The 13,816-nt window shown below is 32.3% G+C and overlaps 1 protein-coding gene across 6 annotated transcripts in view; it reads right to left on the bottom strand.

The window, feature by feature from the left end:
• The window catches only part of LOC130646226 (rho GTPase-activating protein 20-like), a 33,579-nt gene that overhangs the window by 3,682 nt on the left and 16,081 nt on the right, over positions 1-13,816 (bottom strand). For 4 of the 6 annotated variants that reach the window (XM_057452393.1, XM_057452395.1, XM_057452397.1 and 1 more), the window contains 11 exons: positions 11,081-11,155; positions 10,345-10,391; positions 5,525-5,660; positions 5,110-5,174; positions 4,452-4,601; positions 4,328-4,369; positions 3,275-3,368; positions 2,972-3,049; positions 2,563-2,629; positions 2,180-2,347; positions 326-449 (listed from right to left, as the gene is read on the bottom strand). In XM_057452393.1, coding sequence (XP_057308376.1) covers positions 326-449; positions 2,180-2,347; positions 2,563-2,629; positions 2,972-3,049; positions 3,275-3,368; positions 4,328-4,369; positions 4,452-4,601; positions 5,110-5,174; positions 5,525-5,660; positions 10,345-10,391; positions 11,081-11,155 — 1,046 coding nt within the window. Of the gene's footprint in view, positions 1-325; positions 450-2,179; positions 2,348-2,562; positions 2,630-2,971; positions 3,050-3,274; positions 3,369-4,327; positions 4,370-4,451; positions 4,602-5,109; positions 5,175-5,524; positions 5,661-7,716; positions 8,170-10,344; positions 10,392-11,080; positions 11,156-11,929; positions 12,056-13,816 lie in introns of those variants that run through there. The other 2 variants (XM_057452398.1, XM_057452396.1) reach the window with 2 other exon arrangements.

Raw genomic sequence — 13,816 nt, 5'->3', positions numbered from 1 at the left:
AATGACCACATCGGTGATATCAGGAAAAATCTATTTTGCTTTTTTTAATGAAGAAAGTAGTTTCCATACATTGTAAAGTTTTATTTGTAAAAATTATTTTTCATCATGTTCCTCCAAATAAAAAAACTTACATCCTTTGTTGATGAGCGGTTGTGATGTGGAAATGTCTAAGCCTTAGTGCAGCATAAATTAAATAGTCGCATAAAAATTATTATTACGTGAAGTTTTTGTTATCTAAAACCACCGTAAAATTTCTTTCAAAAGTTTATCAATATATTTATTTATTTATTTTGCCTTAAGTTTCAGTAACTTGTTAAACACCTACTTTCCCGGGGGTAGCATTTCCATCTGGTTGTAGGGAGCTTTCACAGATTTTTTATTCATCGCCCAGTTAATGATCGGAGATTTTTTGATGGGATTCTTCCACTTTCGTTGAGCGTTGGCGATGTCTAAAATGAAAATTCACACACTATAAAAACTTGTCAATAAGCAACAGCGAAATAATTGCATCTCAAACTACCTTATGGCCTATCCTGTATGACTTACACATTATCATATCACATCCACTCACATACCACTCAAACAGTTTCAATGTATATTTTCGTGACAAATCAAACATTTATATTTTAAAGTTTAGCAAGAAAAAGTATAATTAGATTAATGATGATGATCATTTTGATTGAAACAGAAATTTTATACATACTTTGAATTAACTTATTTGTAACTTATATATATTGTATAAAAAGAGTTCAAAATGTGACGAATCTGCACTTTAACACGGAAAGTTTTCAACCTCGCCTCCAGGACTCTTCTAAGCCGATAGCAATTTAATTTGACGGCCTACGAACGGGGTTGTCTAAATTTCGGTATTGTTTAAAGAAAGAAAAATCTGAGTGATACACTGATACGTAAATTTATAGAAAAGATATATTTCTTTAGTGTAATTAATTTTTTTTAATCTCCTTTATAGCACCCGTATACGTCTGTGTGACACGTAAAATAGTAACCGCAGTAAAGACACACACGAAATGCGGTTAATATATAATATGATATATCAACGGGCAAAACCGTGGATTTTTAACTTAAAATATCCTCTTGTTCGCATTATACTCTCATCCTCAAGTTTTTTGAATCTCGAATCAACGCTTTGCACTGACATACAGAATCGTGTTCTTAATTTTTCTGTCTTATTGTTATTATATTTGGATATCAACTTATCAAAAGGTTAAAAGTTAAATTTTTTGTACACTAATCGTTGGATGGTAAAATTTTTTTATTTGCGAAAAAAATTATTCTAGCATCACGTGATTAGCGTCTCTGTGTTGTCCAAATGTGACATAAGTAACGTGAAGTTGGTAACGTTTTAAAGTGTTTGTTAAGCACATGACTATTAAAAGGGATTATTCCCTGGCTAGTGTCTTCCACCAATAACTTTTACACTATACATGACTTGTTTCCCGCTTACAGTTGTGCAATAAGGAAAATAGTGAACTGCAATACAAATCTACCCTCGACATTTGTCGTTTTTCTTCCTTATTCGCAGATAGCTAGGTGTACTAAGTGGTATGGCTTTGTGAACTATTCACCTTCTTCCTCATTTCTCTTCTACCGCTTAAATTAACAAACGGAATACCTACTTTTAATAAAACGTATAATTTTTAAGTCAAAATGTATTGCCATTCTGTTATTTTCGCTAAAACTCTTTCACATGTTAACGTACTGTGATTTCATTAAGAGATACGATAAAATGTTTCTCTTCCCATCTTAAACTACCATTTTTAATGCATTCATTGTCAGATTTGGTAACACATTGAAAATGTTACACTTGATTAAACACGTGTTAATGATCCAGAACTAAGTTTTGATCACGTGATATCAGAATAATTGCAAAATATATTATTTAATGGTTAATTAGTGTCTTTCATTTTTTTATTTTTGATGTTGACATGTTGCAATAAAATTTCTTATTTTCTTAATTTCGTAAAAATCGTGAAATTTAAACGTAGTAATGGTGGTAACATGGTAGACTATTCACAAGATCAGGAGTTATCGTCCGGCAGAAACGCGATTCCCGCTTCGTTCAAAGCCGGTTCAAATCGAGTTTAATTAAAGCTGCGCGCAACCATTTTGAACAGATTACGATCATTATTGTAGAGAAGAAAGAAAAAATAAACCTTGCCTAAGTTGACACGATTTCCTCCTTTCTTGGTCTTTTTGAGTACGAACTGACAGTTTTTGCCTTGCTGTATAATGGATGTTGTGTCGTAATGATTATCGTTTTCATCGTGCGTCTGCTCTTGTATCGATCGAGAATAGTTCATCTTTATCGAATAAGGTAGTTCGTGACCTATACAACAAAAAAAAATCAAATAAATGAATAAAAAATTTCATACAAAACACAGAAGGAGTAGATGTGACCTTTGTACATCTATGTCGAATCAATAAAATTGCGATTACATTACTTGCGATCAATCTCTTAGAAACTCTATCCGAGAAAGAGATAGAAGAGACCTGGGAATGAGGATGATTCTTGATGTATTTAAGCGCATTGCTTAAGCTTACCTAATAGTGGATACGGTACATGATCTTTAGCTGACAGCCACAATTGATAATCGTTAGGATCTTCGTTCTGATAAAAATAAAGTGAATCACATGATGTCACAATACCTGACAACCAATTCGCCATCCTTAATTCAGAGCGTTCAAACATTGTCAGTTACCTTCGATTATGGCAAATTGATATTTATTTCCAAAATGTAGTGTGTATGCATACAGATATGTAGAATATAAAACAACAGATAACTTAACAGATAACTATGGACGAAGAAAGTAGGATATTTTCAACCACCTTTTTCATTTAAATTTTTTTAACCTTATATTACGTGGCCTAAAATATTTTAGAATAAACCAAAAATTCCAAATGCATATTTATTCGAGAATTTTATAAACAATTTGTTTAAGCTGTTTCTACCTGATATTGAAACTGGTCCAGTGAAGTCTTGATAACGCTACGTGCGTCTTCTTTCGATGTGACGGAAAATGACGCAGTCTAAAAAAGAAAAAAATGTGCACTCATTTATCCCTTCATTACCTGATAGGTACGTAATAATATGAATGGGTTAGCGAGTTTTATTTCCTTTTTATTTTACGTTCTCAATCGTAAAGCATTGCAAACTAGAGTCCAATTTGTTTTAATTTTTTAAAAAAAATTCGTCATTTTAAATCAGTTAAACACTATTTGTTTTAAGGGGTTAATTCGTATAGATGTGCATACCTGTTGTGTGCATACATCATCGTTATTCGTCCGGTTGTAAACCTTAATTATGACTGCTTTTGGTTCTTCTTGTTCTCGCCTCTCGTTGATACTTCTAAAATAAGAAAAAATCGCTCAGATGTACTTTAAGCGCTATCGTCAGTCAACAAAAAAGTTAAAATAAAAACTTATAAGGCCACATCAATGAGTACTTTTGTACGCCATTTTGAACTTTTTTTTCTTGTTCTGGTTCTTTTTAATAAGAAACTCGACTTTAAGAAACGTTTTGTTAATTCGCCTAAAAAATATTGCTATTTTTGGTAATCATTCCACCATATTAAAAGCTACCACTACAGCGTAAAAAGACATTGACTTCAAGTTTAAATAAAATTGTTTACCTAACGATAATTGAAACAGGATTCAATTTTTTAACGATGTATCCAGTAAAATGTCCTGCATTTTGTACAGCTTCCATCTTTATTCATTTTTTATTTAAAATTTCTGACTTTAACGTTTCCCTGTCATGTTTTTCGTTTTTTGCTAGATTTGAAAGCTTTTAACATGTTTAAATAACACATAAACTGAATTACTTTTTTATCTTTCGTAATATGTTTTTGTTCAAAATGTTGTTGACAACTTTAAAAAAAACAAGAACCGGTTTTTAAACATCTTTTAGAACTTTCAAAAAAAGAAAGAAAAGTTTTTTTTAATTCATGGCTGATAAGTCTACTATAATTTCTGTTTTACGAATTTACTATGCATCACTTCAGATGTATCTAACCCTAATATATACTTCCTCCCACTCATAGTAAACCTAAGTTAGGAGAAACAATTGAAATTTGACTTGTCGCCATGTTTCTTGCAAAACAAACAACGTTAGCATTATTTTATCTTTCGTAATGTAAACAGACCTTTAATTGTCCACAAAGCAATAGCTTTTATAAAACGGGTTAGAATTAGGCGAGGCAACAAGTGTTAGTCTAGTCTTATTTCAACTCTACAGGATCTTACCAACGTATATAAAAACTCATCTCAAAACTTATTTGTCCTTGCTAAAATCTAATAAAAACTTACTTTTCAAGCGCAGTGAACCATAATTCTTTTTCTTCGGTGGAGCTAAGATTTAAAAAAAATGTATCTCATGAGAAGCTATTTCTACCAACAAAAACAATTTATGTAGGGCAGATCGTTGGCTTACTTAAATGCTGCTACGTAATTCGTTGTCGGCCATCCAATCACAAAGGATCTATCATGTATCACGGTTGCTTCTGTTACATCATCTATGCAATGAGCCAACCATATCTCGCTTACTCTCACGCGTTCTTTGAGTTTAAAGTTGGAGGTGGATCTAAAAATAGAATATCCTATGAAAGATGGTGAAGTAGCTTTTTGAATAATAACTTGTGTTTTTATCACACACTTGGCCAAGTTCGATACCAGACTCTTTTTCTCAGTTTTTATTGTTTTATCTATACCATTATGTTTTTGCTTTAAAACTCTACAAGACTTAGTCTCTTTGTGCTTGTTTGTTTTGATTTTGCTGATTTTAAAATTAAAAAAAGATATATACAAAAAGGTCTATATTTTTTTTAATGTCATTAATATCGATAAAAAATCGATAAGTTGTAAGCGTAATGATTGCAGCCTATTTTGTTGCGTGAACTGAAGAAAGTTAAATCTATTTATAAGACCGCTAATGAAGGTAATTTTTTGTTCCGAAGTAATAAATCTAAAGTTCAACCAATAAAAGGTAATAAAAACAACAAGTCATTTAAAAATGTCGGTACATCTCATATTACATACAGTGTTTGTATAAATGGCGTCATTTTCTAATTATAGAAGAATGCTCTACTTACTTCGGCTTTGCAACCAGGAGGAGATCATTAAATAAGATGAAATAGCGCTCATTCGTAGAAGTTGTCTTAAATTAAAAGAAAAGCATTTAACAAGACTTTAAAAGTTTAAAAATCTCTATATTATATTTCTCACTTTCTGTCTGTGAGACAAGCTGCGTGCAGTGATATGAAAAAATTCTCGTGAATTTTTCTACGGTCTTACGACTAATGTTTTGTATGAAAATTTTTGACAGAAACACCAACGAGGAAAAGAGTTTATTGTAAAAAAATACTAAAAAGTGAATTTTTTTCCGGTACAGGAGAAAGTGGGAAGAAAGAAGGGAGAAAGAGGAAGGAGTTACAACTTGTTTAGGCACATGGTGGCAACAGTCCTGTCGATTCTGGGTAATCATTGTTCAAAAATTGTTTTGCATACCGACGACAATTTTACTGGTCCTTCTTGTATGTACAGTCTTCGCACCAACGTAGGAGAGGTGGGGGACGCTCTTCCTCCGCCTCTTTCTGTATCATCGTTCAGCTTTCGTTCGATTTCTATATCACTTGACAAATTTCTAAAAATGAAAATAGTGTAAATGTATCGCAGCTTCTCCAGCATGTTTGTTGGTCTCCATTGAATGGAAATGAAAGACTTTGTGTAGCTGTATAGTCTGAACGTTGGTTAAAATAAAATACACTACACTTACAACGGCTTACACACGTCTCCACTAGATACTGTTCTTTTAAAATTCACTTTACTTCTAGTTAAGCTCCACTGTCTCAACACTTGACTTTTTTTACTATTATAATCTGGAAGTTTTTTCGGCTTTCGGTAGAGAGGTAATGTGTTCCAGTAAGAGAACGTCATTCTGTATTTATCTCCCTCTGTCAGTTAAATTTTTTTTGTTTCACCATAATAACCCTTATACGTGCAAATTACCACAGAGTAAGTTAATGCCACGCAGGCTCGTGCTAAAAAATTCCTGCTTTAATTATTTAGAAGTGATATAAGAATCTAATCAGAACATACGAACAATTAAGGTCAATATGTTACTATGGCAACAATAATTACAAGCTAATTAAACTAAAATTAATTACAATTGTTTAGCTATCATTTCCATGTCAGCTTGAACAATTAATTTGACAAATTTTTGTGATCTCACCGACATCCATCAAGAATTATTATGGCAGCCGCAAATGTTAACAGGTCCACCAATTTGCAATATTAACGTAACGTCAGCTAACGTCAGCTAACCTCTGTTAAATTTTCGTCATTTCTTATTGTTATTACAAAAGCCAACCACATCAAAAGTTAAGCACAGTGGTTCCAAATTTTTTTAGTGATATAACTGGAATAATTATTTTTTATTTTGTACTCACTTTCCAATCATTTATGTCTTCGTTGTTTTCAGAGTAATTTTCCTAGTTCTTTAAGCCGCAGCGCTATTCGCATAGGATCCTGGGGACAGGGTTGTTGATCAGCCCTTGCTTCATACCGCCATATATTGTTTATTTCGAATTTACACAGTCAGACTTTGAAATTTTCTCTTCTTACGTCTACTCATCCCCCCAAAAAAATTCTGAAAGATACCAAAAATTGAATTATTGCTTTTATTATATAATTTAAATAAACAACAACAAAATTTACTTTTATTTCCAATTCATTCATTTATTCGCGTTTTTTTTTTTGTGAATCGGATACTTCAGAAGTTAAAGTTTATGAGTTCAGTGTTCAATTGGTCAATACAAACGTAGAAAGTCTGTTGCAAGAACTTGAGATAATAAGATGATGATTATCCGATTGTCATCCACAAATCCGATATTTGTCTTATAAAACCAAATTATTACAAATATTCCCTCCACGGTTTTAGGTAAATAAACATGTGAGGTTAGAATCCCTCCTACGTCATACTGCCTAGCACTCTTACTTCACAGAACTTAAACACCAGAAAATATGTTAAACAAAGTGTCAGCTGATTTCGTGTTGACTGTTACATGTGACTCGTACCTACTGATACAAAGGCGCCAACAGGAACATAAACAAACTGTACGAAAAGTTGTACACTTAAGCCAAACTGATTTTATAATAAAAAAACCAAATTTTGAAAAGGTTTAAACTGGTTTAGGTGACTAGAAAATGTCTTCTTCTAACAACATAGTTTATTTTTCTAATCCTTGTTGCCATAACATTTCATCACATGAAGCCTCATCTTGTTACCAGATTTCAAAGGATTCTTTTACCCTCCTTTGAATTGTTCGGTGTCAAAAAAGAAAGCTTGTCGCCTGTTAGCTGATACAGAACACAAACAGAATTATGTTCAACCTATTTTTTGAAGACGCTAGCGACACCTTTTTTATGAGAAACAATACTAACCTACCATACTTTCTCACAGGTTAAAGGTAACGTTCAAAAACCGGTAAAGTTGTCATTTTCCTTCACCATGAAAATTAGGAATTCAATTTTTTTACTTTTACGAAGTTATATTAGATAAAATCAGGCTTTAAAAACTCAAATTAAATTTATCCGGGAAACCACATAAGGAAAAAATTTTCCCTGTACTCATACAATGACTGCTACATATTAGCTATTTTTTATGCTATACACAGGATTTTACGTGTACACAGACATACCTTCTACAAGATTGAACATCAAATATATCTTCAACATCAATTTTACTTAGTCTGTTTGCGTGAATCAAGTTAGGTGTTGAGGGAGCGGATTTTGTCGAAGTTTGTCGTTTTTCTTTTCTCTTCATCGTAGCATGATTTTTAAATTTCGCCAGAGCAGCTGAAGCTATAACAAGACTTCTCAATCTTGTTCTATGCTCTTCTTCCTTCGATACAGTTTTGTCTTGTTTAACTATGCGTAAATCTTTAATACTTGATAAACTTAAAGGTCTTTTTCTCTTCTCTTTCAGATATGTTTCAGAGCCAACGATCGAGTACCCAGAGATAGCCGGTAACTCCAAATGAATACTTGGTTTTTTACGATCAAGTTCTGTCATGTTTAGAATAAATATTCCTCCTTTGTTAAAATCTTTACTTAATTATGTTTTTTCTTTTCTTTTTATTACTATATTTACTTAATATATTACGTTATAAAATTTTGTCAGCCATTTTTGAAAATGTTAAAACAAAGATTTTTTTTGCTCTCATGTACACGTATTTATTAACATAAAGTTTGTTATTTTTTTATACACAGTAACATCAAAGTTTTGTTTATAAGCTGCAACACGTCAGATTTATCCAAAACAACAACAAATAAACAACAGCAACAACTACAAAACAAACAAAAACAAACAAACATGTTGACTTTTCGTTTTTTCTTTTTTTTAAATTAAATTACTTTTATCACGAATAAATATTTGTCAAATCAAAATTGTACAAACTTAAAAAAAAGACTCTCTTTCTCTCTCTCCATTTTATGTCAACTTTATTCTGATAAAAGATTGATCGATAAAGATTTAGAATCTTATATCCCTTTCAAGAAGGCTTTGTTTTAAATACTAGAAAATTGGTTTAAACCCTTCATTCAAATCTTGCGACAAATCAATTCAGAAGTTAAATCACTTTGTACAGATTATTATGTCATCGAAAGACAGAGACGTTAAAAGAAAGCAAAAATGGTTCACGCATCTCCATAGTTTAAAGTTTTAATAGCTGAAAAAACTGAGGGTTTTTTTATTTTAATGAGAAAAACAACACAAAGGTCATCTTAAACTTTGACTTCGCTGGATTCTTGCAATACATTTAAAAATCTCGGGATAGTCACTACTCTAGCTGCTAGATTGACGAAGCGGAAGTTTGTTAGAAAGTATTATGAATAAAAATATTCAACCTCCCCTCCAGGACATTTTTTCTTTATAATGACATTAGCAATGACTCGTGGTAACGGTTCTAGGCTATATACTCTGGAAACAAGGATGGAGAAAATATATAAAAAATATAAGCTTAGTATTAAGACTTTGAGATCGGAAACAATGCTTCTGATATTTTCTAGCCATATAAAAATCCGTCCCCAATGTTAGGTGTTTTTTATTTAACAAGAAACTTTCGACGGGCCTTCCGAAACCAATAACTAACGGATGAGACGAGTTTGTTTTTCTCGTAAGCAAATTGAAATGTAGCAAATAGGTTGTCTCATCAATTTCTCCGACCGGATCTTTGCTACATAGTGCGCTAAAGATGCATTTAGCATTGTTCTAACTTGGTTGCCCGCGATGTAAGCTGGAGATAGTGGATATCTACATATAAGATACAACCAAAAGTTTAAAATCGCAAGTGTTTGATTACCATTGCACAATCTTTGCTAACGTGAAAGTGGACGTCGCAACCTTGTTCTCGGTTTCTGCTTGCTGTAAAAATCAGCAAATAAATAAAAGAGTCCTTAGAACCAGGCTGTTGTTAATGACTTTGTAGTAAAGAGAGGAAATGTTGAAAGTGGACACATCAATTAGAAATTTTACTGGCACCAATCTTGCGACAACAAAAACATGAAATTGATAGCAAGGCTAGCTTTTTTCCTTTCTTAAAAGAAACTCCGGACACGATATAAGTTTTCGTTTTTTGCATTGTTTAACCAACCCAACCTTGTCCCCAAGATTTGGTGTGATTCTTAAATAAAGCCCATCTAGCGTGTATTTTACCCAAGCTAGCAAATAAACTTTCTTCCCAGGCTTCTTCTGAACGAGAAACAAATGTTTTTTATTCTGCAGATTCATCACACTTAATTACGTCATAAGAAGTGGTGTAATTTCAAAATCAATATCTGTGTGAATGCAAAAATATCCTCGTTCCTAGTCCATTTGCGTTTTTTTAGATGTAAAAGCTTGCGGAAGCTTTTTAATTCCATCTAGTTTTATGTTTATGAATGAATATTCACAGAAAAAAAGTAAAGTCCTACCCCTCTCGTAACACAATTTGCGCATAGATTTTTTGTAAACACGATTCATAGCTATATTTTTATGTGCTCCCCGACATTTTTATTTACATGCAAAACTGTTAGCTACACCTCCTGCCTTTCTAACTTTTACTTGCTTCAGGAAGTCTTGTTACGCTTATAAATAACATCGAACATACAATACAATTTCCTACCTTCCTTCCTTCTCACATTACGCTAGCTACGAATAATCTGTTAACAAAGTACCCTGCGCATAACAGTCCATACAATTAACCAAAATAAAAGGTACAGAGTCTCCGAGAGGGAAAAACGCAATAACGTAATAAATAAATAAACACAAATGCATGTATTCTACTCACTTTTTGTGTCTCATGTTAGGCGAGTTATATCTTCTGTGTTTTAATTTCTAAATATATAAAGTTTATTTATTTACAAAATAGTTTAATGACTATTTTCGTTTTTGTCCATTGATTACAGATTGTTATTCTTTTTAGCGTGGTAATAACCTAAGAACGCAAAATAAAAGCCTGGAGACAAGATTGTTGATATTTAATCAGCTAGTTAATTCTGACTAATAATTCTAATTTTTCTGGGCGTTTATTTAAATTTCTAGCTTTTTATCCGGGCGTTCATTTAAAGTGACGTTTGTTTAAAAAGGGCGTTATTTATATAAATTGTCAGAAGCTCATTCCCAGAGCATTTTGCCTTTTTAATTAACTCCGCTTCATAATAACGGCTCAGGCCCAGAGACCCTGGGGGCTGCAACAAATTAATGCTCATAAATTTCTTGCTGTCGAAAACAAATGTAAAAAACACGGAGGTCTGATCAGAGGGATAATTTTTTTGATTCTCTTCATTTTTTACCAACAAAAATTTCGCATGACACTGAACACAGATTTGTAAACTATTTCAGATGATCACAATAAAGAATTCTCTTCGCATGCAGATTTGATACGTAACAGACCCTTTCTTTCTACTCTCAAAAGTACTAAGTTGCTTATAAATATTATATGAAAGTAACGTGCATGTTTTACTACCAAATACTGATATATGTGAAAGTCACTTTTTAAATTGACGACTACGTAAATTACTCACTTCATGTTCTTCTAGCGATACATCCAAATCGAGCTTGTCGTTTGGAAATTTCTCTTGAACTTGAATGATCTTGAACTAAAAAAATAATTATTAGTGTCCTTACTGAAGATGTTCGTGATGCTTCTACAGCTAGAGACGAGCTTAAAAAAATGTTGACAAAAATAACTCATTAAATCGACCGGGAAAACAAACAGTATACATAAACATGTAAATATGTATTTTGCAGAATGCATTCTACGAATTATATTACGAGGAATTCAGTTACTTTGATTCATGCTGAGTTTGCAGAAAGTTGATGTCGGAGCGCTGTGTAAAAGCCGCGGAAAGACCTTGGTTTCAATATGATTTCATCCATTTGTGAAAGCCATAAAAAATTTTCCTGGAGTCAGTTAGGGTCAGAACTTAAGTTAGGTTTAATAAATCTATTATTTTTTATATTTATTCTTGATTATATCATTCAAATCAATCGTGTACTTGTTCACACCCTTGCTACTACTAAATATGGCGTGGCAACTACTAAATATGGCGTGGTTACTACTAAATATGGCATGGTTACTAATAAATATGATGTGGTTATTACTAAATACAAGGTTAAATCTTCCAAACATGCTTCAAACACACTACAGTAGCAATAGTAAACATTATGAAATTTGTGATTCTTTTTACACAATTACCCACAAAGCAGCATGTTTTCCTCTTTCATAATTGTATCACTTCTAAACGTCTAAGTGAATGGAGTGCATCCGTGATAGGTAGACATGTATTTTTAGCTGTTCAGGCATATCAGAACGGCAAACAAAACAGTTGCGAATTATTTTTTAAAATATTTATTAACTTTAAAGCCATTACCATGACCGGCACGTCGCGTACTATCTCCGGCACAAATGACGTCGACGATAAAAAATGTCGAATTTCATCTTGCTTTAGTCTCATTTTCGTCGCCAGCATTTATGTTCAGTTCTTTCTCTTTCATAACATTAAATTCGCGATTATTAATGGCAAAATTTTCTCCTGTTTAGTAATTCTATCTCAAATATGTATACTTTAAGAAAATACTGCTCCTTTTAAGTTGAACTTTTGTAAACAACTACAACAATGAGTCAATAAATAAATTAGAATTTTTTTCTAGCAGTAAAAACAAAAGGTTGGTTTGCTTTCATCATGTCTTTATTGTGAACACAAGTAGCCTTCGTTTCCAAATGATGACGTCATCCATCCGTACAAACAAGTTTGGTCTTGCTTTAAAAGCGAGTTCACCACGTCGAGAAATACGTTGCTTTTAAAATACATTGGGTATAGCGAAGTTGTTTAGTTCCTGATAATTAACCCGATTATCCCGATGAAAAGTATCCAAATAAAAAGTATCCCGATAAAAAACAGTGATTTCGTGCTATGCACAACATGGAAAATGACTAGTAACTCAAAGAAGTTAAAACAAAATGCCCAAAATTTTTGTTTATATTTTTTTTGATTTTTTTATTCCATATTATTTTTATTTCTGTGTGGTTTTAAACTTTTCACAAGATTGTGTTGATATTTTGGTTGAACCTACTTAATTGGACAAATAATATTGGATGTTGCATAAACAAGACTAATGGTCCAAAGCTAATTTACTTCTTAAAAAAAAATTAACCCCTCTATTTTCCCTTGTGGTTATGATTCAATAAGTAAACCAAAGTTTTGTTTCCTTTTCACATCTGAATTGAACAGTTCTTGGTTAAAAACGCCAATTATTGGGCTTTCCCCTGACTAACATTAAGAATTTAGGGATAACCTAAAACTATTTTTTTGATGTTAATTTGTTTACTTTTTTTACACCTATTTTCAATAAAAGTCCACCCTAAGGGAGTTATTTAAAAAGCAAGAGATAAAACGTAATGCAGCACTAAAACAAATTAACTTTTAGGGATGATTTGCTGGAAAAGGTGTGGCAACAAAATAATTTTCTGTTTGCATGGAAACTATTTTTAGATATACAATGAAATTTATTTTTTATGGTTTCGAAAATTTAATAAGCACCCTCGTTATAGCACCTATCTCCTAAAAACACTCCGAGTAAAAATCGAAGGACGCCTTTCGGTATTTTTGTTCTCTGCAGCAAAGTTGGGCTTCACTCGTTCCCAGGCCTATTTTCTTCTTTTTGGTTTAACCAAACAAGCATAGAACGACCCATTGATCTGATTTTATCTAATAGATTGCTTGATTTACTTATACAAAGCAAAATTCCAGATAAAGAACATAAATGAACATTATTGGGATCGAGGTTACCGTATCAAACTCTACCTTGACTATGGTCGCCAACGAACTAGGTTATCCATTTTCTAAACTTCATTTGAACTATCACAGAATCGCGTGCAATAAATTTAGCAGAAGATAATTGCGCCTGGGCGTTGAAGGCGCTTTATGAATGTGTTTTACATATAGTGTATATTCAAAAAGTGTTTACTAATCAATAAAAGAATTAAGGAAAATAAAATAGATGTAATATAAAAAAAGAATACCAAGACGGATGAATTTAAGCAAGTCACTTGAAATCGTTGCGTAGTAACAAAGGTAATAAATTTCTTTCATAACATACTCGACGTAGAAGTTATTTCCCCCTTAAACTACAGGACATGTATAGCTCCTTTATAATCCCATTTTTAATTATACAATCCTATTATTATGGAGATTTATTTGGTCACAGGGTGCCTTCAACATCTAATACTTTGAATGACAATTCATACTGAAAACAGC

This window comes from Hydractinia symbiolongicarpus, chromosome 5, assembly GCF_029227915.1.
Source record: "Hydractinia symbiolongicarpus strain clone_291-10 chromosome 5, HSymV2.1, whole genome shotgun sequence".
Taxonomy (NCBI): Eukaryota; Metazoa; Cnidaria; class Hydrozoa; order Anthoathecata; family Hydractiniidae; genus Hydractinia; species Hydractinia symbiolongicarpus.
The sequence above is the reverse complement of the archived record's forward strand: the minus strand, read 5'-3'. Positions and strand labels throughout refer to the sequence as shown.